At 42.9% G+C, this 24,410-nt stretch overlaps 2 protein-coding genes across 2 annotated transcripts; one reads left to right on the top strand and one right to left on the bottom strand.

The window, feature by feature from the left end:
• Positions 1-23,369, bottom strand: afap1l2 (actin filament associated protein 1-like 2). Its single transcript, XM_068754282.1, has 19 exons — positions 23,354-23,369; positions 15,595-15,723; positions 13,389-13,454; positions 11,995-12,077; positions 6,338-6,449; positions 5,253-5,464; positions 4,991-5,170; positions 4,832-4,918; positions 4,649-4,733; positions 4,453-4,557; positions 4,101-4,312; positions 2,694-2,839; positions 2,466-2,577; positions 2,007-2,261; positions 1,603-1,897; positions 989-1,162; positions 729-916; positions 457-636; positions 1-376 (listed from the first exon to the last, which is right to left on the bottom strand). The coding sequence occupies exons 1-19, from the start codon at positions 23,367-23,369 to the stop codon at positions 350-352; spliced, it is 2,664 nt and encodes an 887-aa protein (XP_068610383.1). The 3' UTR covers positions 1-349.
• On the top strand, positions 9,611-11,295 carry LOC137909851 (kelch repeat and BTB domain-containing protein 13). Its single transcript, XM_068754283.1, has one exon. The coding sequence runs from the start codon at positions 9,698-9,700 to the stop codon at positions 11,213-11,215; it is 1,518 nt and encodes a 505-aa protein (XP_068610384.1). The 5' UTR covers positions 9,611-9,697; the 3' UTR covers positions 11,216-11,295.
• Positions 23,370-24,410: the final 1,041 nt, after the last annotated feature.

The raw sequence follows: 24,410 nt of genomic DNA, 5'->3' as shown, positions 1-24,410 counted from the left end.
TGTCAGTACGTTTTTATTTGAATAAAAAGTGCATTTTTCGCTAGCAATACAAGGCTGAATAATGGCGTAAATATATTTACATCTTGGCTATCAGCATATACGAACCAAGCTACAATCCTAGAGGGTACAAAAAGTTTTGAGAGGGGTGGATTTCTGTCTTAGACTTCAGTGGTTTTAAAAGTGTTTTTTTATTAAAATATATTTACGGATCATTATGACGAGCAGTCGTTAGACTGGCCAAAATGAATGGTCCTCAGAGAAAGAGAGAGGAGGAGGGAGGATGATGATTTAACATTCTGGTCTGAGAAGCTTGTGGCTTTGAGAGGATAAAAGGCATTCTGGTTTCCTTCTAGGTGGTGGATTTCTTCTCCCATTCCTGTTGATGCGAAAATCTTGAAATTCACAACATGAATGAATAAAACTAAAGTGGTCTCCCCGATTCATCTGCCGTCCTACCTTAGCTTTCTGCAGGACGTTGCCTTTGGTGGCCATGATAGAGGCGGGTCTAATCTTTAATGCGGATGCAGAGTTGACCGGACAGCCTGCGTCTGCGCTGGTGTTAATGTTGGAGGGTTGGAATGATGATGATGATGATGCTGATGATGTATGGGAAGCAGGCAGGGTTGCTGCTTTAGGCTTGGAGTAAAACGATAAAGCATTAGGTTAATGAAAAAAGTCAAGCGGCAGCCTTGGATGTGGCACATTTACACTTAAACCAGTACACTAACCGTAAGAGTGTCCTGGAGACTGCTGTCTAGTGTGGTTCCCAGTGTAAAAGGCCCAGCTTCCACCTTTTTCAGGCTCTCTTTAACTTCTACCAATCTTAGCTCCACCTCTACCCTACGTTGCTCCGCCTCCCGACACGCCTCCTCATTCTGCTTCAAGCAGGCCTCTATTGAGGCTTGCTGTGTGGGGTCTGAGGACAACAGATCACTGATCAGTATGCTGTCGGTGAAGCAATGCATCACAGGAAGCGAGGAAGATGTACCTTGGCAGGCGCTGAGTCCCTCTTTGATATCCCTCCTCTCTTCCTTTAGGTTTGCCATACTGCTCCTCACTTCCTCCCGCTCTTTTTCCAGGCGGTCGCGCTCATCAGTGTAGCGGCGCAGGTCTGCCTCAGTGCGGTTTTTGCCAAGCTTCCCTTCAACTGCAGTGGGAGAACCTGGGAATTTAATTTTTACCGTAGGTCAAGTTAAATAATTGATATTTATCACAAGATTTGCCAAAGAGAAACAATAGATGCATTAATTCGTTATTGACCTCCGCCCTTCTTTGACCCTTATGTCAAGGGCACTATAGACGACGTAAAAAAAAAAAACTACACAAGGGTTAAAAATAGTTTCTATTGTAAAATAAATCTGCACTGCAGTCTGACGTCAAACCTTTGAATGTAAAGGGTGCGGCATTTCACTAGAGGGAGCCATGGTGACGTAAAATCACAGTCAAGCGTCGAGGGAAATGATTTTAAAACCTCTCTCCGCTTAATTGTAACTGTGTCATTCGCAATATATTGTGAAAAGGGAGTGTGGAGGTGGAGACAAGGATGCTGATTGGCTCGACTTTTAAACAAGAACCCAGGAGGCTCTTTTGTTACATCCTCACCTATGGTATGTGCCTTGGGCCGCAGGGATTGCGGACTGTGAGGGAGGCCAGCAGAAGTCTGTATCGTTAGGCCTTTGAGAATGTGTACCCCAGAAGAAGAGTTGAAGACCGGCGGAATTCCCAGACTGGTCCTCTGGTTTTGGTTTTGACATGTGGTTTTGACTGCTTGTGCTTGTGACTGGGGTGGAGTGGGAGTGTGGGGACGCTCCGGTTCTGGTTTTTTGATAACCGAGGTTGAACTCGTTCCATTTAACACAGTTGTAGAGTTCGGTTCAGCATGGCTAGATGGAATGACCTAAAATTGGTGCGTTGGGGGGAAAAAAACAACAACACAGATCTATTTAAATATGATGGAAAAAAGCAGTGAGAAATAAAGCAAATATGCGCAAATACCTATTGCCTACCTCGTTTATTTGAGATGGCGGCTCCTTTTCATCCTCCACTGTGACTGGGGAATGTCTAGAAGCATCTTTGGCAGGAGGGGATTTAGCACCACAGGACGTATGAAGGAAGGAGCGTACGGGGGCCAGGTCCAGATAAATCCTGTTTTCATTGTCCTGCTCTGTTCCTTCTGAGTCCTCAGAGGTCTTGATGTCTGTTTCATTATTTCCCAGCAAATTGTTATGCTCTGTGTCGGGTAGGTCATTGTCCTCAGCATCCTGTGTTTCCACGGAAGTTATGCAATTAGAAAGTGGGCTGATGAACTGAGCGTGTGTAAAAATGAAACTGAAAACCGAATGCAACAAAAACGGCAAGAAAACGGCAAATATTGCAGAAAGGCTGCATGGTTTATTCCATGAAAAACATACCAGGTAATTTTCAGAATCAGATTATATATATATATAAATATAGTGTCAACATACCTCTGGATCAGCTATCGATGCCACATCATCATACAGCTCATCTGAGTTGTTAGGGATCGAGGGTGGGGTGTCTATGTAGGTGTTTGGCTCTGAATACCTCCGCTGCATCAAGCTGAGAGACGCACAAATGCACAGAGGTGTGGCTTAAATACTTAGCCTACGTATTCGCACACACACACGCCTTTTGGGATCAGTGTTCCATACAGTTAACAGGCATGTGGCTCTCACTATAAAGACGTTTTGGCCGCAGCGACGATGCTGGTGATCCTCTCGGCGTTGACGTAGTCGTACGTCAGCTCCTCCGGGTCCATCTTGCTTCCAGTTTGTGACAGCAAGAGGCCCAGCCAGTGGCCCATGTCTGCAGACGTTTTAGCCTGCGATGCACGTATGATACTATGAGATGGAAAGCAGCTCATGGATTTATGCTGCACACCAGCATAAGCAATGCTGTCGCGTTTTATGACTATTGCTATAGCATAAATTCAGATTTTTTTATCAGATAAAACATTTAATAAAAAGTAATTGTTTACAGGTAAATATGTCATGATAAACTATTAAATCCATATGTATTGTACTTGAGTAAAGTCAGCCAAATATCATATATTAAATGTTCCTCTTAGAAATCTTTTTCTGGTAATACAGTACATAAAAAGTATGAGTTAAACCACATTTAAAATATATTTACATGTATGTATGTGGCAAAAAAAATGGAAGTATACAAATACCAAAAACACTCTACTCAAGTACAGTTTAATAAATGTAACCAGTATATCACACTATAATCAATACCATAAGTCTTAATTTCTAACAACACTTTGACATTTATTTATTCTGTTTCATACCACACATTATTACTTAAGGAGATCCAAACACCCAGCAATAATCTATATTAGAATGTATTTCTCTGTATTCGGAAAGGTTATTTGTATCAGTTGGTACTGGGACTGGGAATTTGCTATTTAATTTGGAATAAAACAAACCATAAACGTTAGATATATAGCCTTCAAGACTAAATGTCACATTCCATTCCAGATGACAAAATGCTCTCTGTGGCAGGGTTGTACTGGAAGCCTAATGAAATAGGGCGTAGCCCTGGTCCCCGAAATCTCAGCACATCCCCACCCTTAATACACACTCACACGCACACACACACTCACACGCACACACACACACACACACGTGTATTACATAGGTTGATTACGGCGGTGAAAGCAGTGATTTCCAAATGAGGACATGTCGGCATTCAGGGCTCCTATAGGTTTTTTTTTTTTTTACAGAAAGGCCGATGTTTGTTTTTCTCATTCCAGACATGTTAGACATCTGAGCCTTTCTCCTAAAAAAAAAAAAAAAGAACTGAAGATGTTTCATCTGAGGCACAGCTGAACCGAGAACAGGAAGCGCGCCGCATTACACCACATAACATGGTCTGTTTTCACTCTCCCTTTGAAAACGGCTTGACCAGCTTCTAACCTTTCAGATCAGTCTGGCAACCACAACCGAATGATTCCCTTCAATTTGCTGGAAAATGTGTTCGGCCATTACGGCCATTGTTAGTCCATTCATTCAGCAATGGCTATTAAAGCATTTATCTTTGAAAAGCATTTCAAAGCAGCGGAGAATTCACAGGTTTTCTACCTCCAGGGTTGCCAGCTGTGTGCCGTCCATGTCGATTCTAAAGGAGTACAGGTGCTCAGGGCTGGGGTCGGGCAAAACGCTGCAGCCCCCCAGGGCCAAAGCCGGCTGGCTCACTTTGTTCTTGCCCTTGTCCTGGTAAAACCATAGCTGCCCGTTCTTGATTAGACACCAGCACATCCGCCACTGGCTGTTCACCAACACGTTGAGATAGCCTGAGGGAAGAAAGCCAGGCATCCTAACCATAAGGTAACAGCCTCTCTTATTTACAGTCATTTATTCAATGCATACAAAAATCACAAGAGACGATCAACATAGGACGATGGATTAGAATATACAGGTAATCCCCGTTTACCTGAGGTGTCCACACTTTTCTCCGGGCTCTCTAATGAGGAAGGTTTCTTCTTACCAATGTTCATGAGGTTGCTGAACTTCAAGCCTGCACCGTATTTTTTCTTCACTGTGGTAGGAATGAGATGATTTTTTTTATGATTAGATTTTTTTTTTTACACAATTCCTGACACTCAAAAATTAATTAAGAGCAGATTCACCATCTTTGCTTTCAGGAGTCTCGACGTGGCTGTCGGTGCTGCTGCCGCTCTCTGAAGCCACTGAGTGTCTTTCGCTTAACTCTCCCTGAAAGGCCGTATCAACAGTTCACGTCATTAATCATGCAAAGCTCGTCTGATCATCGAACGAAAGGGACTCCAAAGTGTGAAAGCTTAAAAGCGTACTTTTGTACAAATCAGCCTTGGGGAGTCGGACACGGAGTGCTGGTGGTCACAGCTATCAGCGGGCTTAGGGCTGATCTCCTGAATCACCTAATGCATAAAGAAGACGTTTATTCCATAATCAAAACTGCATAATTGACTTGATTGTGATAAAGTGTCTACCCGCAGCCACTGCTCTGTCTGCTCCTTGCTCTGCAGAGCCAGCACAATGGCCTCCCCTCCCACCGGAATGATCTTCAGTTTGTGCTCCTTCCTTTTTAGCTGCTTCTCTTTGTAAACCACACTGCAGCCCAGCAGACTCACATCCAGCAGAGGCGTCTGCTCCTTGGAGCTCTTATAGCACTGGCACGGAGAGATGCGAATGCGACATTTACTTGGTGCGGCACTTTTGATTTGCCATTTCAATGCTTATTATTTTACCCACCAGCAGGCGGTGGTCCTTGATGACACACAGCTGTTTGGCCCACTGGCCCAGCCACTTCTTCCTCCACAGGAAGGCACAGATCCGAGCATCCTTCATCAGCTCGATGGATGCCTCCGCTGACGGCCACTGGTGCTGCGCCGACGGCGACTTCCCCCTGGTCACCTCCTCCTCGTCATAGGACTCGTATGAGCTGCTGACTGCCTCGCCGTCATCTAAGAAATGAAATTCACACGGAGGTGTAGCATCGGCACGCAACATACTGTTGAATCAGTTTCCAGTTTTCATGGCTTGGGCCATGAGTGCGAGGATTTGGCTAATGATTCCAGAGTAAGTGGCTTCATAGAAATGTGTGAGTGACGCCATTAAAGTCTCCTGACAGTCAGTATAGTGATGGGCGTGAGCAGCAGAGCCGGAGATCGTGAAGCAGCTGTGTGCTTGAGGATCCCCGCGAGAAGCTGCTGCTAATATTTAAAAATGAAAAGGATAAAAACAAACCTGGCAAGCCAGGAAAAGCTAAGACTTTCCAGGAGGCCGCATTCCCCTCGCAACCGTCTTAAGATTTCTTTTTTTGCGGTCTGGGCTTCCGATGACTAAGTAGACCCTTATAAAAGGAGACTATGAAAAGTCTAAATGTGCAGAATAAATTGTGGACAGGTTGCCGCTGTGCTAAATTTGAGCCTGAACAATTATTTGCCACATTGCTGTTAAAGGACAGTCTTGGTTTTGGTCTCAGCAAATTGTAACGGCTTCTCTTTTCTGCGATTTTATACGGCAGTGCATGAGAGAAAACAACCTCGTTCCTGTTGAGAGTGTGAAACCGCGTGTCCTTATGGTGCAGTTCTGCTCATCATTAAGCAGCTGAAAAACCTTAAATAAATAAATAAAAGCAGATGTCTGTCCTCATACTTTAATGACTCATGTACGAAATTAATAGTTTTTTTGTTTGTTTAAAAAATAAAAATAAATATATGTGAGCAGCAACATGACCTTATTTTTTTAGTTCACCTCGTGAGCGTCCAAAATGACGTGGGTCAGATAGTCACGTCTGTTAAACAGGTAACGAGAAGAGGAATCAGAGTTCTTACCGTTGAAAGCTTCCCCATAGGGCTGAGCCTCCTCGTAATAACTGTCTGAAGGGTCTATACAGGCCGGGGAGGCAACTGCAGGTAGAGGGAACGGCTCCCGGCCCACAATGCCCTGACGAAAAAGGGGAAAGTTTATTGAATAGTTTTGGATTTTTTATTTTTGATATTGAGTATTTTCAACGAGCAAGAAATTGTCCACGTCAATAGTAAGATTGGCCGCATGTGTTCCCCCCCCGCTCCGCCCCGAGCTGCACATGTGGCTAATTCAGCTGCCACATCAGGAGCAAGTAGGGAATTCCTCATGTAACAAATCCTCGTCTGACCCCGCGCAAGAGAGCATTGCATTCCTGACTTCAGCAAAATATGGATGTGTGTGTGCAAGCATATGCAAGTGAGGAGTGAATTATTTGTGTGTGTGTGGTCCCTGTGGCTTTCCTGAAATCATTCAGCAGTCTGGCTTCTCTTCTGTCTTTGCTCTCATCTCCTGTGTGGTAACGACTGTCTGTCTGCTCCTTCTCTAGCGCTACAAACCACCAGACTCGCTGCTGCCCGGCTGCCTGAACAGTCACAATTCAGTTAGAATATTACGTATATTTTGGGGGGGGGGGGGGGGGGGGTCATGGCTAAAACCCCTTTTCCTTCTGTTGTCTTATGTTTCCCTCGTTTCTTATATTTTGCCTTACTAAAGGATGGCTAGTTGCGAAGTTAAACTCCATTTTATAGAACAATAGATGGATGGATGGAATTTACACGAATAAATGAATACATATATGTGCAATATACATCATCAGATAATCATACTTCACTGAAAGCTCACTATCTTTCCATCAGGAAGGTCCTCAACCTGTCCACGTGTCTCAAGTTACCTCACATCTACCAGGGTAGACTCATATCTTGAAATACTAAACATAAAAGAACCAATAAATTCTGTTCCAGTCGTGATGTCTGTCCATCCTTTCCGACATAAAGAGAGAAATTAAGGCGACAAGGAGTCCAAAGGAAGATGTCTATACAGATTATTATACTTATGCTTAAATATTCTGCTCATATTCCACAATGGTAAACAGTGTAGGCTCAGTTAACCTCATCTGATATATCCTCCCACGGCTTTCGTAAATTTCAACATCTCAAGGTATTATTAACCCTTTGGTGGATGTCCAAACAACAAAACACGGAAAAACAAATCATGTTTGTTCATTTAAAATGACTCACAACTAAGGTTGGTCTTTCTTCTACCCCATATAGCACCAGTGAACGGACACGTTTCCAGTATATATATAGCAGATGCAGTAAGCCAGCTTAATGACTGGCATCATGCAGCAGACCAACACACACTCATGGTGGTGGTGGTGACTTGTTTGTCTGATTAGCCTGCATGCCAGAAAGTTGAGCAAAGAAACCATGGAGAAATGTGTGGGACAGAGATGTTGTTGTGGTTTAAGAAAGGGTACAATTAGTTGATTTCTCCAAATCTGCAAAAGCAAAATTGTAAATTTTTATACTGCATTATTGATGTTCTTGCTATTTTATTTATATCTGAGTATTTCAGAGTTTTTAACAGCTTTGGATGCCGAGTTGCACAAAGAGAAATTATTCTGGGACCGGAAACAAAGGAGCCAACACGACTGAGCCCCATAAATGCTTTAAATAAGTTAAGGCAACAGCATTCCGCTTAATTAGCTTATTCAGATGCAGGCCGAGTGTACGCCTTCATATAAACCAGGATGGACAAGACTGGAGTGGAGCCAGCCAGACAATAATAGAAACAAACAAGTCTCCGGGTCGCAGGAATAAAAATGCATCCTGATGACTTTAATAGAGTGCTTTTTATTTCTGAATGTATGAACAATAGATTCTATGCTGTTATATGTGTAATGTTGACGACTTAATATATTTCCTCGACCGTTGAGAAGACGCTTTGGAAAGTTCATGACCTCAGAAGTAAGAGAAACAGCCACAAAACCTCAAGTGCTGAGAGGAGCATCATGAGAAGAAGCGATTCTTCTAAAGAGACTCGCATGCATACGCTAACAACACAAACCGCTCCATGGTGACCAAAAAAAAAAGCTGCTCCGGCATCTGTTATTAATTAAAACAAAGAGTCAGACATTCCAGAGTAGCAGCAGCACCCCCTCCGCTCTGCCTACCCTTATTTTTATCTTTTCTTTTCTCTATCCATTTCACTCTCATCTCCAAAAAGCTAAAGCGTGTTTTTTTTTTTTGTTCCCATGCAAAACGGTAATCCATTCCACAGACCAGCTGGACTGGCATTGAACAGGGAAGGGAACAAGACAGGTGTGTTTCTCTACGTGTATTTATTTCTCCCAGAATTCTTTGCAGTCGCTGCAGTCACTTCGCCCACTTTTCACCCACATAAACACACGCACACATCACCACAGAAACACGGGGTAGAAGCAATGGATCGAGGAGCAAGAACATAAATAACAAAGCAAGGAGAGGGGAGGCGGAGGAGGAATTGGGGTGTGGTGGAGGGGCTTTGACAAAGAGTGGGAAAAAGAGCCCAAAAATGAACAGTCAGAGAAACATGGAAAATCCCTGGTTCCCATGCCAAGAATCTGGCATTGAGAAAACACACACACACACACACACACACAGTGTATCTCAGAGAAGAGAAGGTCGTGACAAATATAATCAGTATTGGAGAACTCTGTATCCTCACTTTTTTGGTAAGAATCATTCATGTAAATATGTATATATATATATATATATATTAAGCATAGAAAGAAAGACAGCATAGATAAAATGACCCCAAAAAAATTGCTCCAGTGCATGGTGGGAAGAAAAACAAAGTCACATGACTGAACACATGCTGTTGTTATTTTTCCATTACAGTACTCTGTCTTCTTGGGAACACTCTAGCCTCCACTAAACCTTTCATATTTTTGGTTTCCACTCATTTTGAACACATAAATGTTTATAAGGGCAAGTGAATACAAATAAAAAAGAATGTCCGTGGGTAAAATAGTCGAGTAAAGCAAAACTGGATTTACAGAGGAAATGCTGTCGCACAACGAAATTAGGAATAATTCAGCAAGTACTTAAGCTAGACACTTATATTGTAATTATGGTAATGACCAGTTGCCTGCAGCCGCATCACCACTTACTATGCATGTCAAGAGTATTCCTCCCCATGCCTGACGCTTGCAAGTGGTGCAGCTGCTATCTATAGCACAGCTCTATTTTCAGACCCAGCAGACAGGACGCAATGAAACCCTCATGGACAAAATATCATACGCCCAGTTCGGGGGGGGGATATGGCCAATCTAACCGTGAGTCACACACCGTTGTGTCGTTTGAGAGCCTGTTTCAGGAAGCAAAAAGTCCTGGGGTCAACAGACCATGGCAGTGCCTGAAGGCACGGGAGCTAACCGGAGTATTCATGCTCAGAATTCAGGCCTTGCTCCGGAGCACAGAGAACAACAAGAAGACTGGGTGAGAGTGAGCGTGGAAGGGAGCTGGTTCACCGTGGAGCGGGCCTTTCTGGCGAGACACAGCAACTACTTCCATGCGCTCTTTCACTCTGGGATGGTGGAAAGTCACCAGGATGAGCTACGCCTGAAAGGAGGTGTGAGTGCAAGGGGGTTCCTTATCGCCCTGGCTGTCTGCAGGGGAGAGTTTCCCACCATCAGCGACCCAGATGCCCTTCTCGAGGCCGTGGAGTGCGCTGCTTTTCTGCAGGTTGCATGTCTGTCAGGGTATCTTTGCGACATAATGGACACAGACAATTGCCTCTTGCTTTACCATGCTGCCTCCATCTATGGGGTGCACGCACTGTTTCACAATGCTGCCCAGTTCCTTTGCGATGCTTTTGACAATTTGAAGGAAATAGCAGAGAGGACAATTCCAGAAGACCTTATAGAATATTCTCAATCGCTGTCTCCTGCTTCTTACATTGCTATAGGCACGCACTCGCCATCACTGGAGATGCTGCACGACTCCTTTAGAGTTGTTTGCTACCTTGACGAAAAGGAGGCCGAGTGGAAGCATCTGACACACCTTCCAACTCTCTGCAGCACCTCCATGGCGGGAGTGGCAGTGATTGACAATCGGCTCTACATCGTAGGGGGAGTTTGTGGTTTTGGGAAAGACGCAGTGGACAGCAGCTTCTGCTACAACCCTGAGACAGGGATTTGGACTACTCTCCCAGGTCCCCAGCAACAAAGGCATGACTTCACCCTGCTGGGTTGCGATGGCCAACTTTACGCCATTGGGGGCGAATTTCAAAAGCGTACCACTTCTACAGCAGAGAGATACGACGTTGAGAAAAGAGAGTGGTCCTTCATACATCACGCACCGAGACCTGTGGCATCGGCAGCCTGCGCTGTTGCAAGGCGCCGGATGTTTGTTTGCTTTTGGAAACCGCCAGACACCACAGATATCTATGAATACATACCAGCAAAGGATGAGTGGAAACTTGAAACCACCATGATCAAACCTCAAAGCTATGGCCACTGTATGGTGGCTCACAGGGACAATTTGTACGTGATGCGGAATGGGCCTAGTGATGACTTCCTGCGCTGTGTAATGGACTCCTACAATATCACAACGGGCCAGTGGACAGCCATGCCGGGGATTTACATCAACAGCAAAGGTGCACTGTTCACCGCAATGATAAGAGGGGACTCTGTGTTCACGGTGAAACACATGCTAACTCTTGAATACACCATTGCTGGAAATGTATGGAAGCCCCGAAGGCAGATGAAAGGATTCCCAAAGAGCGGTTCACTCTGGACGTGTTTACTCAGGCTTCCCAAGACCGGACCAGTTAGACCACAGCTGGATGCAGAAGGGAAGGAGGAACAAATGCCTTTACCAGATCCATCTGAGGGCTTTCTGGATGCTACACCACAACTGTGAAATAATGATAAACTGGAAATCAGTGCCATGCCGTTTTAGGGTTGCTCCACCAGAATATGGTGACAATAAAGCAAAACAAAACCGACAACGTTGTGGCAAAGTGACACAACTGTTCCTCATTTCTCAGCATTCACTTCCACGTGCACTCACACTTGTGCTTGCACAGATGCACATGTGGTAACCGAAGCATTTGCTCAGATTAGTAACAGCTGCTTCTGTAGTTTCTATTAGTAGAGTGTCTTGCATGTGTGTTTTATGTGCACTGAAAGGATGCTCTTCAAAAAAAGACACACACATATCAGGGGCTACTGGCCTTCCAGTCATTATCAAAACACACAACAGCTCACTTGCACACTTTCAGACACACACCTTCCCAGGTCTGTTTCCCCATGAGTGAGTGTGAAAAAAAAAAGCTTCAGGCTTGGGGCTCTTAGGATTTTGGGAAATGTTTCTGGCCAATGTTAATTCTCCAGCAACATGTGTTACCAATATATTATTTTTTATACCTATATATACTGTGCAGTAATAATAATATTTTCATTGTAACAAAAGACCAAATTATCTCAATTTTGCTTAAAATCCAAAAATGTCTTCAGGCTGCTTCTGGATACCATGGAATTTCATGACTTTCCCACATATTTAGAGTTTTGCAGCCCTACTGGGATCAATACTGCTATTACAATTCCCACCATGGAGTCAGTGGCTTAAAATATTGTGTGTGAGCCAAATACTTTCACTTGATAATCCACTCTTTTGGAATCAAGCTCTTAGTCACTTACTGCTCTGGGGGGCGGCAGGTCAGGAAGACTCTTCTGCGGGACAGATATGTGTTTTCTTGCTTTTCCGTTGACCAGGGCATCATCTGTGTCATAAAAACATGAAGAGGGAGGTCAGTGAATACCGGAAATTTCATCTCGTACATCACTCTTGACCTGTTTTAAGTGAGTTTCCAGGCATTAGGGTTAAATAAGAAAAGAAATAATTTTCCTTTTTTATTTAATACGACCTCTAGATGACCTTTAGTGTGCACATATTGTTTGCATTACAGCATCAACATCATTCAAATAAAGGAGAAGCTTCTTGTGGTACAAAATTCTTACAGAATTTTTCAGCTTTTTTTTTTTTACTTCAACTTTTTGTGAATGGAATGGTGATGACATCACTACCAGCACAATTAGTTCCTGCTCAATATTTTCAACCAATACCGATATCAATTCTGATTCTGTCTGTGTGGATTGTCTTATTAAGACGAGGCCTTGAAGGTCATTGGATGTATCTTCTCTTGGTGGATGTTTCTCTTTCTCTGGTTTTACCACATGATCAATGATCAAGGAGTTCAATTTTCACGTCTCAGCCCACACTTTCCTTCTGCCTCTGTGAAAGGAAACCTGTGGCTTTGCTAGCGTCACACTGAAAAGGTGTCTTCGGTCGCAATGCAACCGCTTTCTTTAACACTGTCCAAGCATAACAGGTCAGTCTCAGATGGAGAGGAGTTATGAAGAAACACACAGGAAGTGGGGGGGAGCTGAGGGTGTGTGTGTGTGTGGGGGGGGGGGGGGGGGGTGCTCATGGCAGCTTTCTCAGTTTGCTCATGGGAAAGATGCATCACTTTAAGCATGCACTCAAAAACTCAAACTACCTACTGTACACAATTTTGTTTAAAGTTTAGTTTCATTGTATCGCTCTTTTATCTTTCAAATATGGACACAACGTGAAATGTTGGGTTTTTTTGCAAATTATGATTCATGACCATAAGCGTCTTTGAGTTTTCAGAAAAGCGCTATATAAATAAAATGTATTATTATTATTATTAAATATGTGCTTAAGCTACACCTGAATCTAATGAAAAGCTCACTTAAAAGTACATTTTACTGAACAGTCTAGCGTCATGCAAGCAGCCCTGCAAGGCTGTGCAGTACAATGGCACAATGCGTTGAGCGAAATGCTATCACATGGGTATCTAGAAAGCATAATGCTAATAATGTGCAAATTGACAGTGCCAGCAAAACTCACCAAATTGTGTGATCTGGGGAACCTTTTCTTAAATCCACAGTACAGTTGTTAAAGTATAAAATGCGAGGCTATCATTTTTTTTTTTAATGAAAGACTGATAAATCAATTTTATTCTATTTGTCAAAAGCATTAAGTGTCGGGAATAATTTTTAGTACGCACTTTTGTCTTCTTTGTCTTTCCCACTTATAATGACTTTGTTCATGTAGATGTACTCCTCATCAGCACCTGCAGGGACAGAGACAGCAAAGGTGATGAGCACAGACAAAAGTTCAACTTTGCTGGAACTCAAGCTTTCGTAAAGATCCTATCTTCTGGAAGACAGATTTGTTGATGTCAGCACAAAACGCTTTCACTCTTAGATAGATTAGGAAAATCCAATTTCTGTACACAAAACTCAACTGTATACAATCACAAGAAGAACATGTTGCTCCTAAAGGAATTTTCTTGCAGCACTGACTCCACCTAAAACTTTCATCATGTTTGCCAAACCTCCAGAATTTTTACTCAAACAAGTAGCCTATTGTGCAGACAGATGGATCCATTATTGACAGCCACTTGCACTGAGGCTGGAATTCATTGTGCATTCGTCATAAAAACAATATAGCGCTGTGCCATATCTGAGATTGCACAGCTAAATATATAACACGGCTTCAAAAGAGTGTAAACTGCAATCAGAAGTATGATTTTGTTTCAAATTACGCCTTTTACTCAATATCTGCATTCATGTTCCATTACAAGAAGTCAGAGTGGTTCCAACAGTTTTTAGGTTTATGGCAGAAAAAGGTCAGACAGAACAGTTTTAAAGTCAAAATAAGAAAACATAATTATAGCGACCGTAAAAGCCCAGAGATTAAGGCTTTTAAGTGATTGATCAGCCATTGGAGGCTGACGAAGTTTGCTTTTCACTCCGATGTGAGCAATAATATGGAGAAGAAGATTATGAAACATTATGTTATATACCAACATTGAAGTTCCCTTTTGCGAAAAAAAAACAAAAAGAGACTGCTTTTGGTTTAGCGTCAGCCTTAACATGGTGGAGTAATTACAAGCTGGCAAAAACATCGCCATAGCGTTGCCACATAAACAGTTTGAGTGAACGTCTTCTCTCAAACAATAAACCCTGTGGTTCTGGCGAAGCAGGTTCCAGATGGAACCCGTAACCTGTTATGGGAATTTGTTTGAGGAGCCTTGTTTCACCGAATTTGATATTTTAGCTGACTAAGATTATATTCTAAAAGGAAATCAAACAAAGGTCTTACATTGGGTCGTACTCTAGAGAAGGCTTTTCCTTTGAAATGGATATCGTGAGGTGAAATCAAACAGCAGTGGAATGAAACCCTGTTTTGCCTGTACAGTGAAAACAGATTTTTCAGGGGGGGACTGAGTTTGAAATTCTATTTATATGCTGCTGCTCAAAGGAAGTTAGCATCCCCAGAGGATAAATGCAGCTTTGGAAAAATGATACAGCTTGGAGCCAGGAGAGGAAATGCAGAGAGACGAGTCCAAGACCTGAACATGGAAAAGCACGACTGCTGGGGTGTGTGTCTTAGAGACAGAAAAAGACAGAGGGAAGGAATACCAAAATCCATAGTGAGCTTTTCAGTTCAGAGATGAGCGTGTGACTGTAAAATAACTGAATAAGTGAAGCAAAGACTATAATATAAGACTTTAATCATAATAAAGGGGTTACTTAAAAGAGTAATCTAATAACGAAGTGGATTCCTTGACAGCTTCTCTGAATTCTCTGAATTATGATAAATAAAGCAAATTAACACATTACATAGGGTGCTTTAAATCAAGGCGGTTCAACAACCAGTCAAAACCTTCGGAATGTAAATCATAAATAAACCTTATTTCTGGTTACCCTTTAACCAAATGTAATTTTAATGTCATCACAAATACCCCAACATTAGCAAATATTAATAAAAAAAACCTCACAGAAAATGTCTGAGGTTGCATTTTTATTTTTTAAATAGAAATGATCCGATTTCCAGTTAGAAACAAAGTTTGTTTTAATCTAGTTAATAGTGTACCGTTAACATAAAGACAACTGACTGTGCCATACATGTCTGAGGGATTTAATAAATATAAAAATCATTTTCAAATATCTACTTAAGTTCTGGAGCCTAGCCCAGAAAATAAAAGGCACGGAACACCCTGGACAGGTCACCAATCCATTTCAGGGCAACAGGACAAATGATTCTAACTTCTAACCTCATCTATTCAACTATTATTGCTACTTGCTTTATCCTTTTCTTCAAGGGGTGCCGTTGTTATCAGATAATGCTATTCACTTCAAATTTAAATTGCTTACAGTGTCATGGCCCATCGCCGTATTGTTTTATTCTGCAATATTCCAACATACCACTGGACGCTCCATAGGACTGGAGGAGATCGGCGAGCAAGCCCTTCTGGATGGTGGCATTCCCACTGAGGGTCTCCTTATCCAGGATGAGCAGGAAACGATGGAGCTCCATCAGGAGGTCGTCCAGCACTGGAAGTAGAAGCAGACAAGATCATCTCAGAGGTGTAGCGGAATAAAAATTCAATGTAGCACACATTTCTAAAAAAACTAAATAAAAAACACAGAATTAAATTCAATCATGTTTCCAGTCCAAAATATTTAAACTTCATAGCTGAGACCAGAAAACTTCAAACACTTATCTTTTAACAATGAAGCCAAAAGCTACTGTGCTAGCTATTTAATATCACTGCCTTGCTTTTGTGCTTCACGCTGTATGCCGACATTTAACATGGGGGAGACGCTTCAGAGGTTTTTTTTAAACTGGCAACAGGAAATAGCTACTGAGACTTTATGTCATTCACTCATTACTTCCACCCAGTTGCTATTGACACTTCCAAGTCTGTCAGAGGTTGGTTTGGGAATTGCACTGGTTTAGTGAAAGGTCACGTCTAAGAGGAGGAGGAGGAGGAGGAGCCTGGACCGGAGTCAGCGGGGCCACTGTGGCTTGGGAGCAGCCCCCACACATCCTTCAGGGGTCAGTGCTGAGCTCACAGCCCTTTCGGTGTGGGGAGCTCTTTGTGTCTCCCTTCGCTGTCTCCTGCCCTCATGAATAGGTCCCTCACTACAGTGGGCCTCACTGTCTGAACGCTCCATCAAAAGATGAGGCAGAAGCAGTGGGGGGGGGATAAAGAAGAGGGACATTATTAAAAAGGTTGGTTTAAAATCAAAGGGGGGGGGGGGGGTGTCACACAGTTCTGGAATGTTGGAAATCCCCAACAGAATGCATGCACACAATGTAATTTAAGATCTAATGATTATTTAATGATATCAATAATGAGCTCAGTCTCAATGTCTTGGAGGTTTTCTAATCTGAGATAAGTTACAACTATAAGACGTCAACCACACTAATAGAGTGCATGCACTATTCTTCTTTGGTTTTTGATGTCATTTTTTTAAAGGGTGAAATTAATGTATTAATTAGTATTTATTCATATTTTAAAAATGAGGCTATTACCTACACAAATTGAAGGCTATACTGTTTGTGTTTGGGGATGTTGTTAATGCAGCAAGTGACCCTAATTATATATTTTCCTTATTGGATTCATTTCTGTTTTAATTTTTGTAACATTGCATTGATGTTTAAATGCTGAACACACCAAATGATGACAAAAGCTTTTATTTTGATTAAAATGATTGTATTATGTCGATATGATAAGCCGTCGTATGAGATGGAGGACACAATGACAAATATCAAATCCAGCTGAGGCAGTCTTTGACTTTTTCTTTATTCCGGACATAGGGATGTAAAAAGGAAAGCAGAATCAAACACTACAGAAAAACCAAATGAGCAATGATATCATCATCTGACTCAACAAAAAAAATGCCTTAGTCTCCATTTTTTAAATCGCAATTTCCTCAACAAGGAGAGCAAACGGCTCCTCTCTGCTTGGACTTCATTTAACACTGTCAGCTCGTCATTTTTATGGTATGGATCCTTCCGGCTCAAAGTGATCACTAGCTGGGCCTTGTGGGGGGGAGTAAAGTCATGCCCTCTCCCCTCCCTCCTACGCTCCTGCACATCAAAGACCCTCTGCAAAAGGGGAAATCTCTGCAAACTAAGGTTGGTAAGCTTTGCCTATGGAGATGACGAGAGGTCTTCCCAGAGCTACAAACAAGCTGGGCTGTTTTTAATGACTCCTGCTCAAGCTGAGTCAACTTCTGCAGAGAGGCCCTGTGGTGGGAGGATCTGAACCATGGAAAACATCACTGTTCTGACACACACACACCGGGGATGTAAAGTAATTAAAATATACTTGAAGAACAGCTACTGACTCCTCTGTGTGTCGAAAGGTTGCTATGATGATTAAAAACCACACACGTTTACTTGCATTACATTTCTAATGGGTGTCTGACGGCGAACGCTTTGCAGCCCAGAGCGATCCCAAACATTTTTCCAGCTTCTCCTCCTTGTGTGTTTGCACAAATTGACTCTGATGGCCTTTTGGATCGGAGGACCCTGGGAAACGGAGTCAGCTGACAGGACAGGGAGGTCTGCAGTAGGCAGTCTCTGTAGGCTAAGACTTGGCCAGACGCCCACTCCACATCCAGTGAGTGACCGCAGCGTCCACAGAATAAACAACTCACTTCTGTTGAATGGCCAAAAGGAAGTGAGAGTCCATCATCCAGCGAGAAAACTTGTTTTTTTAAAATATATATATATATATACTTATTTTGTAATCCTATAAACATGGAAGTTAAGGAGAAAATAAAGAGTGAACTGTGCAAAATTAATTTTCTGTTAATAATTAATCAAGCATGAAGGGAACGTCTCTTCCTCATGCCTGAGGTCTTACTTCCTGGTTAATAAATCCCCCCCCCCCCACCCGAGATATTCACTCATAATGTGTTTCATATGGTGATGTGATAAATCGGAATACTAGCAAGGTGTACTTTCAATGTCTGATTAGGTTAAGACATTGGGATGAAATGTCCAGGAATCTCCAACACGTCCACACAGCCCCTTGCGTGCGTGTACAATCTACATATGGATCTGATCATACGTGAATCTTTAACAGCCTTCAAGCACGGCTGATGACCTCCTGGATGCAGTCTGTGTGAGGGAGAAAATACGGTGTTCTTCAAAGACGGAACTTAAGCATGCATGAAAGATGTGATTTTGGAAGAGCGGAAAAGATAGGCAATCTTTATTGGGTTGCATAACAACGAATTTGAACACATTTTCTCCCCAACAAGGGGGGGGGGGGGGGGGGGGAGTCTTGTCAGGATCTTTGCATCATCTCTCTCTCTCTCTCTCTCTCTCTCTCTCTCTCTCTCTCTCTATGCTGCATCAGCTTTGACAATCATTTCACTTTTCATATGAACAAGGCCAGTATGTCTTCTCACTACAATCAGACTTTCTCCCAGGTTAAATGGGTTCCTGATTTAATTCTACCACTTGTTGGTATAGGAATTGTCATTTTATCTAATAAATATATTCATCATGCAATCATGGGCAAATCGTAATCTGTAAAAATACACAACAATGAAAAGAAATGCTGATGTTGCAGTTGGCAAATAACAAAAGCCCCAGTCTTTACTTGATTAACATGATTACAATATTGCTGACTCAATATAAACGCTTGGTAAAGTCATTAAACTTGTTTGCAGCATAGGCGCCACACTTACATGTTGCTTGGCTGTTTATCCGATTGCGGTTTCATCTGTTTGGTATTCTAGTTGATGAACAGCGGTTTTCAGATGCGATATTTTAACTGTCAACTTGAGAACATATGCGCCGACTCAGTAACGCAAAGTACAAATTTGACTATAAAACTGCCACAAATGCACCGATTCCACCAAACATATGCATGTGAAGATCAAAAAAGTGTTCTGCTGCCTTATGCAAATTAAATTATGTTCATGACAAATATCTAAAAGAGGCCCGTTCTCCTGAATAAGGGAAACTCCTTAAATGTTTAAAGTGAATTGGGACTAATGAACCAGTGTTTGAACAACTGGTTTATGCGTTGTCTCAGAGACGAGGTGCATCTGCTGTGGTTGAGGGACAAATTGAGAGAAGCAGAGCTCTTGCAGGCCAAATGTCTGGGATAAAACATGCAAATGGAATTAACCATTGGTCCTGTTTCAATCCACGTAAGTGGAAGAAGGCATGTGATGTGACTGGTTTGTTCCAGCCTGACATGTCTCTGGTGAGAGAGTGGCAGATAACTGGCTGATAACCAGAGCCCGAACGAAGAATCAAACGCCCATTTGATCGGTTTGATTGTCATTGGCAGGCGTTCTGGTCTTTCTCCTTGCAGCGTGCTGGGTTCAGCTGTGGGGCAGGGGATGTGTGGACATGGCTGGATTAAACCAAGCTGTGTTTTGGTGTTATTGCCGTAGAAACCTGTATAAAAAAAAGAGGTGGGGGGGGCAGGGACTCAAATTGATGACTTCAGTCGAGCGGCCCTATGAGTCTGATAGTAACGGCAAAGGAGCTAACGTGACACAAGAGAGAAATAGATAACGAAAGGATTTAACCTGGAAGTGGTGCATTTAAAATTGCAGGTAAAAAGCACAAACAACATATGAAGAATGTGCCAGCCCTGAGCCAGGAGGCAGAAACGGCTCAGTGTGGTTCCACCTCCTCTCCACCGTCTCTTTCTCTTTGCACCAGCCTGCTCCACGGGGCGCCAACCAACACTCTGCAGCCTCATCTTCTAGGTGATTTCAGGTGTGTGTTTAAGATTGCGTGTGGGCCTTAACCAGCAGTCGTTGTAGTGACAAAGAGTTGTGTTTTAATGGCCTTGTTCTGGAGCTTTACAAGGCTGCACGGTTTCGTTTCTATGAGAAAGACAGCAACAGACTTGAAGCAGCTGCTGGCAAAATAAAAACTAACTGGCAATGAATGCCCACTGAGCGGACCACATAAAAGCTCCTCCGCTTGGTTATTATGCCGCCGATAAGTAGGCAGGAGGGCTGCAGGGAGAGTGGGAACTCATATGCCTGTGATTATAAGTGCGTAAACTCCTGTTCTCCTCCTCTATGTACCTCTTCCTTCAAAAGAGCATACCTGGTGAGAAAAAAACACAATGCTGGTCTGATCCTCAGCTCCTGTATCCAATAAACGAAAGCAGCGTTTGATGTGTTGCAAACGATCACAAGAGAAACCCAGAGGGCGCAAGCGGCCCAAACTCACGCGGCGCTCTGCTCCGCTGAGGAATTGAAGGCCGCCTTTCTTTTCATCATTTTTATAGCTTCCTGAATTGCGAACACTCAGCTCACCTCTTTGTCAGGGAGTACAGCTCTCCTTGCATGTATGGGCAAACCAGCAGACCCCATGCCAGCACGGTTGGCTTATATCTTAGGCTTTCTTTTCCTAAACTTACGGGAGGTCAGAGTCATTAAAATCACCTCACTCTGTCGCGTTGTTGTGCCACACCAAAAAGCGTCTTTCGTGCTTTGAGTTGACATGAGTCAAACTGAATTCCTTTTACTCGACGGCAATTTTGATTAGCACAATCTTGGCTTTTGAAAGATACATGTATATATCTACCGGTATATCTATATATTAAATATCTATATATATATAATTGTCGTTTCGCCCACCCTGACCGGTACGGTGTCTCCTGTAAGCTTGGCTCCTCGGGTCCTGGCAGCTTGAGGGTTCTGTATATGTACTGTATATATATATAGTATATATATATAATTTTTATTTTTTCTCTCTGATTTTATTAAATATATGACTGGAGAGCATATGCATATAATAACCTCTCAGTATTGCTCCACATCAAACACATTCTTTTGCACACATGAAGAATTTACTGTAAAAACAAAAGCATTTGTCAAAGCAGGTAAAGTCCAGTCAGTTTTAAAACTATAGCTGCTTGCTTGCCAAATGAATAATAATAATACAGCCATCCAAAATGTAAAAAAATGTCAAAAAAAATGTCTGTCAGCTGCCTCCATTCGTCCTCCATTTGATTTTGGCAGGTTTCACGGGATTGCATTATTGTTGGAGAAGACGGCCGATGCTGGAGGCAAGATATAGAGTCATCATCACGGACTCCTTCCCTTCGCTGGGCGAAACCCAGCTGCAAACAATGGAGTGTATTGAACACAGACACACTGTACCAGAAACGTTTGACTTTGGAATAACATGGAAACTAAAACAAGCAGAGACATTAGGAGGAAGACGCCGATTGATGAGGAGGAAAAAATATAATAAATACTAAAGAGCATCCTGTTGAACGTAAATGTGTGTATTCCCTTTAAGAATATTACACTTCTCATGAATTCTACATGCATGCTCAGTATCATTAGTCACTCAGAGCAAGCACAGCTCCGGGGTGGTTTCACTGATTCGATGATCTGGCAGAAACTGTGAGATTTGGCGACACAAGCTGCTTAAAGTGTTCTTTTGGAACAAAACCTGTGTGAGTCAGGTTTGAGAAACACAGCAAATCCAAAATATTGAACAATGCCCATCCTTGTCACCGGTCTCCCTGCATTTTCCCATGCTTGGCTTCAATGTTCCTCCTCCACTGGCTGCCTGAGGCGATCTGATTCAGTGTCCCGGAGCTCTTGCAGGAGCTGCCAAAAACAGTGCCCTCTCATTCCAGCTTCAACCTCACGGAGCAGCTCATTCTGTGCACATTGCTACTAAAGCAAAGGATCACTATAGAGCTCTCATGAATTGCATCCACATCACGCAGGCTTTCCCCTACTCTCTCTGCAAAATGTATCCGAATTAAAAGTTAAGCATGTTTCAATTGGGACATAAGCAAGTGTAGAAATAAAACTCATGTGGTCCATAACTTCAATTTATGATCCGTCACTAATACAGTCAATGTATACTACGATAACAGCATGTTTTTGGTGGTGGGAGGAAGACGGAGAACCTGGAGAGACACACAAACACGGAGGAGAACATGCAAACTCCTCACAGAAAGGCCCCAAAGGTTGGATTTGAACCTGTGACCTTCTTGCTGTGGGAAACAATTCCTCAGAGTCAAAACCAACATCTTGTCTGAAAATGGAATCCAGATAATAATACAGTCAAATTTGCTTCCAATTAGAGAAGCTGGAACCAGAGAATATTTGACATTATTTCTTGACGATAACCTAAATAATTTAATTTCATCAGGTCTTGTTTCAGATGTAATTTGAATGAATTAAATGAAAGAACGAATCAAAGAGCTGAATTCAGGCCAATCAAAAGCCTCTGCTGCCCCCTCAGAAGTCCCAGGTGCACAGGACACCTCTGTGTTTGGCTGCTTACATTACTGGATATCTAATCTGAGTGCAGTATGGGAGTAAACCGATCGGGCTGTCCAGTCAGCTGGGGAACGGGAATGCCGTGGAAAGACTGCTTCCTTTCAAATTGCGGCGATCCCATTCCAGCTAAACTAGTTGCAGTTGTTTTTCGATCCAGCTGCTTCACCCAGCTGCCTCACCCAGCCCACTGACTGTGGTCGGGGGGGGGTTCTTCGTATGTTGATGGTCATCAGCAATAACACACCTCCCCAGATGTTCTGTCAGCTATAGGTGAAGTGTGCATCATGCCAACCACCCTACCAGTACTAACTAACTGAGTCTGCCCGTCAGGAACTTATGAAGGCTTAGCTCATCCCTCATGAACAAGCCACAGGAATCTGAGGAATTTTTGGAGTACAATGTTGCTGCTATTGGCAAGAATCAGTGGCCACAGTGCAGACTTGAAGGGGAGGCATATGGAGATAACCCTTAGGCTGCATATTCAAATGTTTTTGGTGACACAGGGTGCATCCGATTCATGTATTCAGCAGTTCCAGTCTGGAATCTTTGCCCAAAGGCAGTTTACAATTTAACAAGAGACCCTGCCTAACCCATCAGCCAAGGGATTTCAATCATCTGTGTGAGCCCCAACGAGGAGACCCGTATCCAAGCCTGAATGGGAAGCAATAACAAACACAAGATCTGATTTCCACTCCTTCTACTTGGTGTTTAAAACATGCAAACTACTCATATTCGTCCCAAAAGCATGATAGTCAAAATAGGATTCGTCATTTATATATCCGGAAAAGCAATTAGAACCAAAAAACGAATATAAATGAGGAATGACATGAGCAGCCAGCAGCTGTTTGTCATGTCATTGGCAGAGTTCAAAAGCCTCTCGTACCTTTGTGCTGCTCCATTGCCTCGCAGTTTCACCTTCCTGCCCTTCGCTTTGCGCCGCTCATATAAAACCAAAACAATCCCAGAAGTATTGATGACACGTTTTCAAGATGATAGAAAACAGCCAGAAAAGTTCTCGGGAGTGCAGCGCTCCCGTTTGCAACAATGCACTGACTGATTCACTTACTGACTTCCCCTCCGACAGGCTGACTTTGTGACGGAACAACAGCGCTCTCCTCTTCTTCCAAATCGGACTCGCCGCACCTCCTCCTCCTCCTCCTCCTCCAGCATCCAGTACGCAGCTTGGCTAAGTACTCCTGCAAAGTGGAGGTACCCTCGGGTATCATTCAAAGGATCCCACGGGTATCCTAATAAACCTTTCCACTTTCGCCTCTTAAAAAAGTGTTCTTTTCTTACCGACTAATCCGCGTAAAGTTGTGCGTAAAACCGCAAAAAAAAAAAAAAAAAAAGGTCTGCAGGAAGCCAAACCCCCAGAGGAAAGGCTTTTAACTAAATCTATTAATCTCGGTTTGAAATGAAGAGGTTTATTTAGTGGCATTAGTTTTAATTCAGGGTTTAGAGAAAAAGCGATGCGTTCTGTAAAACGCATGTCCGTTGGAGAGGCGTGACCGGGTCGAGGTATGAGAGGAATGCCGCAGAAACAAGTTCCGGCAGAATGGACATCAAAGTGTTTGGGATGAATACATGGATCACTACAGCTGCACTTCAGGAAATGAAGGTGTTCCAAGCAGGTACACATCACTGCAGTGACGTCATCTGGCGCTGGTTAATTATCAAAGAACCCCAGGTCTCTTTCCAATTTGCTCTAAAAACACAGACACACACAAGAAAAATTGAGATTAATGGCATGATCTCATCAACTCAGTCACAGAGTTGGCCCACCGATGACAAATTCAAAGGAGTTTCATAGAGATGACTTGAAAAGGATGGATGAGATTGACCTGTGTGCTGCATGGAGAGGTGGAGGGATTGTTTTCTGTTTCCTAATGCCCATTAAAGTCTTTCTTGAGATATCTATTAAGATACTTTCATTAAAATCC

The sequence above is a fragment of the Brachionichthys hirsutus genome, chromosome 21 (assembly GCF_040956055.1).
Source record: "Brachionichthys hirsutus isolate HB-005 chromosome 21, CSIRO-AGI_Bhir_v1, whole genome shotgun sequence".
NCBI classification, from domain to species: Eukaryota; Metazoa; Chordata; class Actinopteri; order Lophiiformes; family Brachionichthyidae; genus Brachionichthys; species Brachionichthys hirsutus.
The sequence above is the reverse complement of the archived record's forward strand: the minus strand, read 5'-3'. Positions and strand labels throughout refer to the sequence as shown.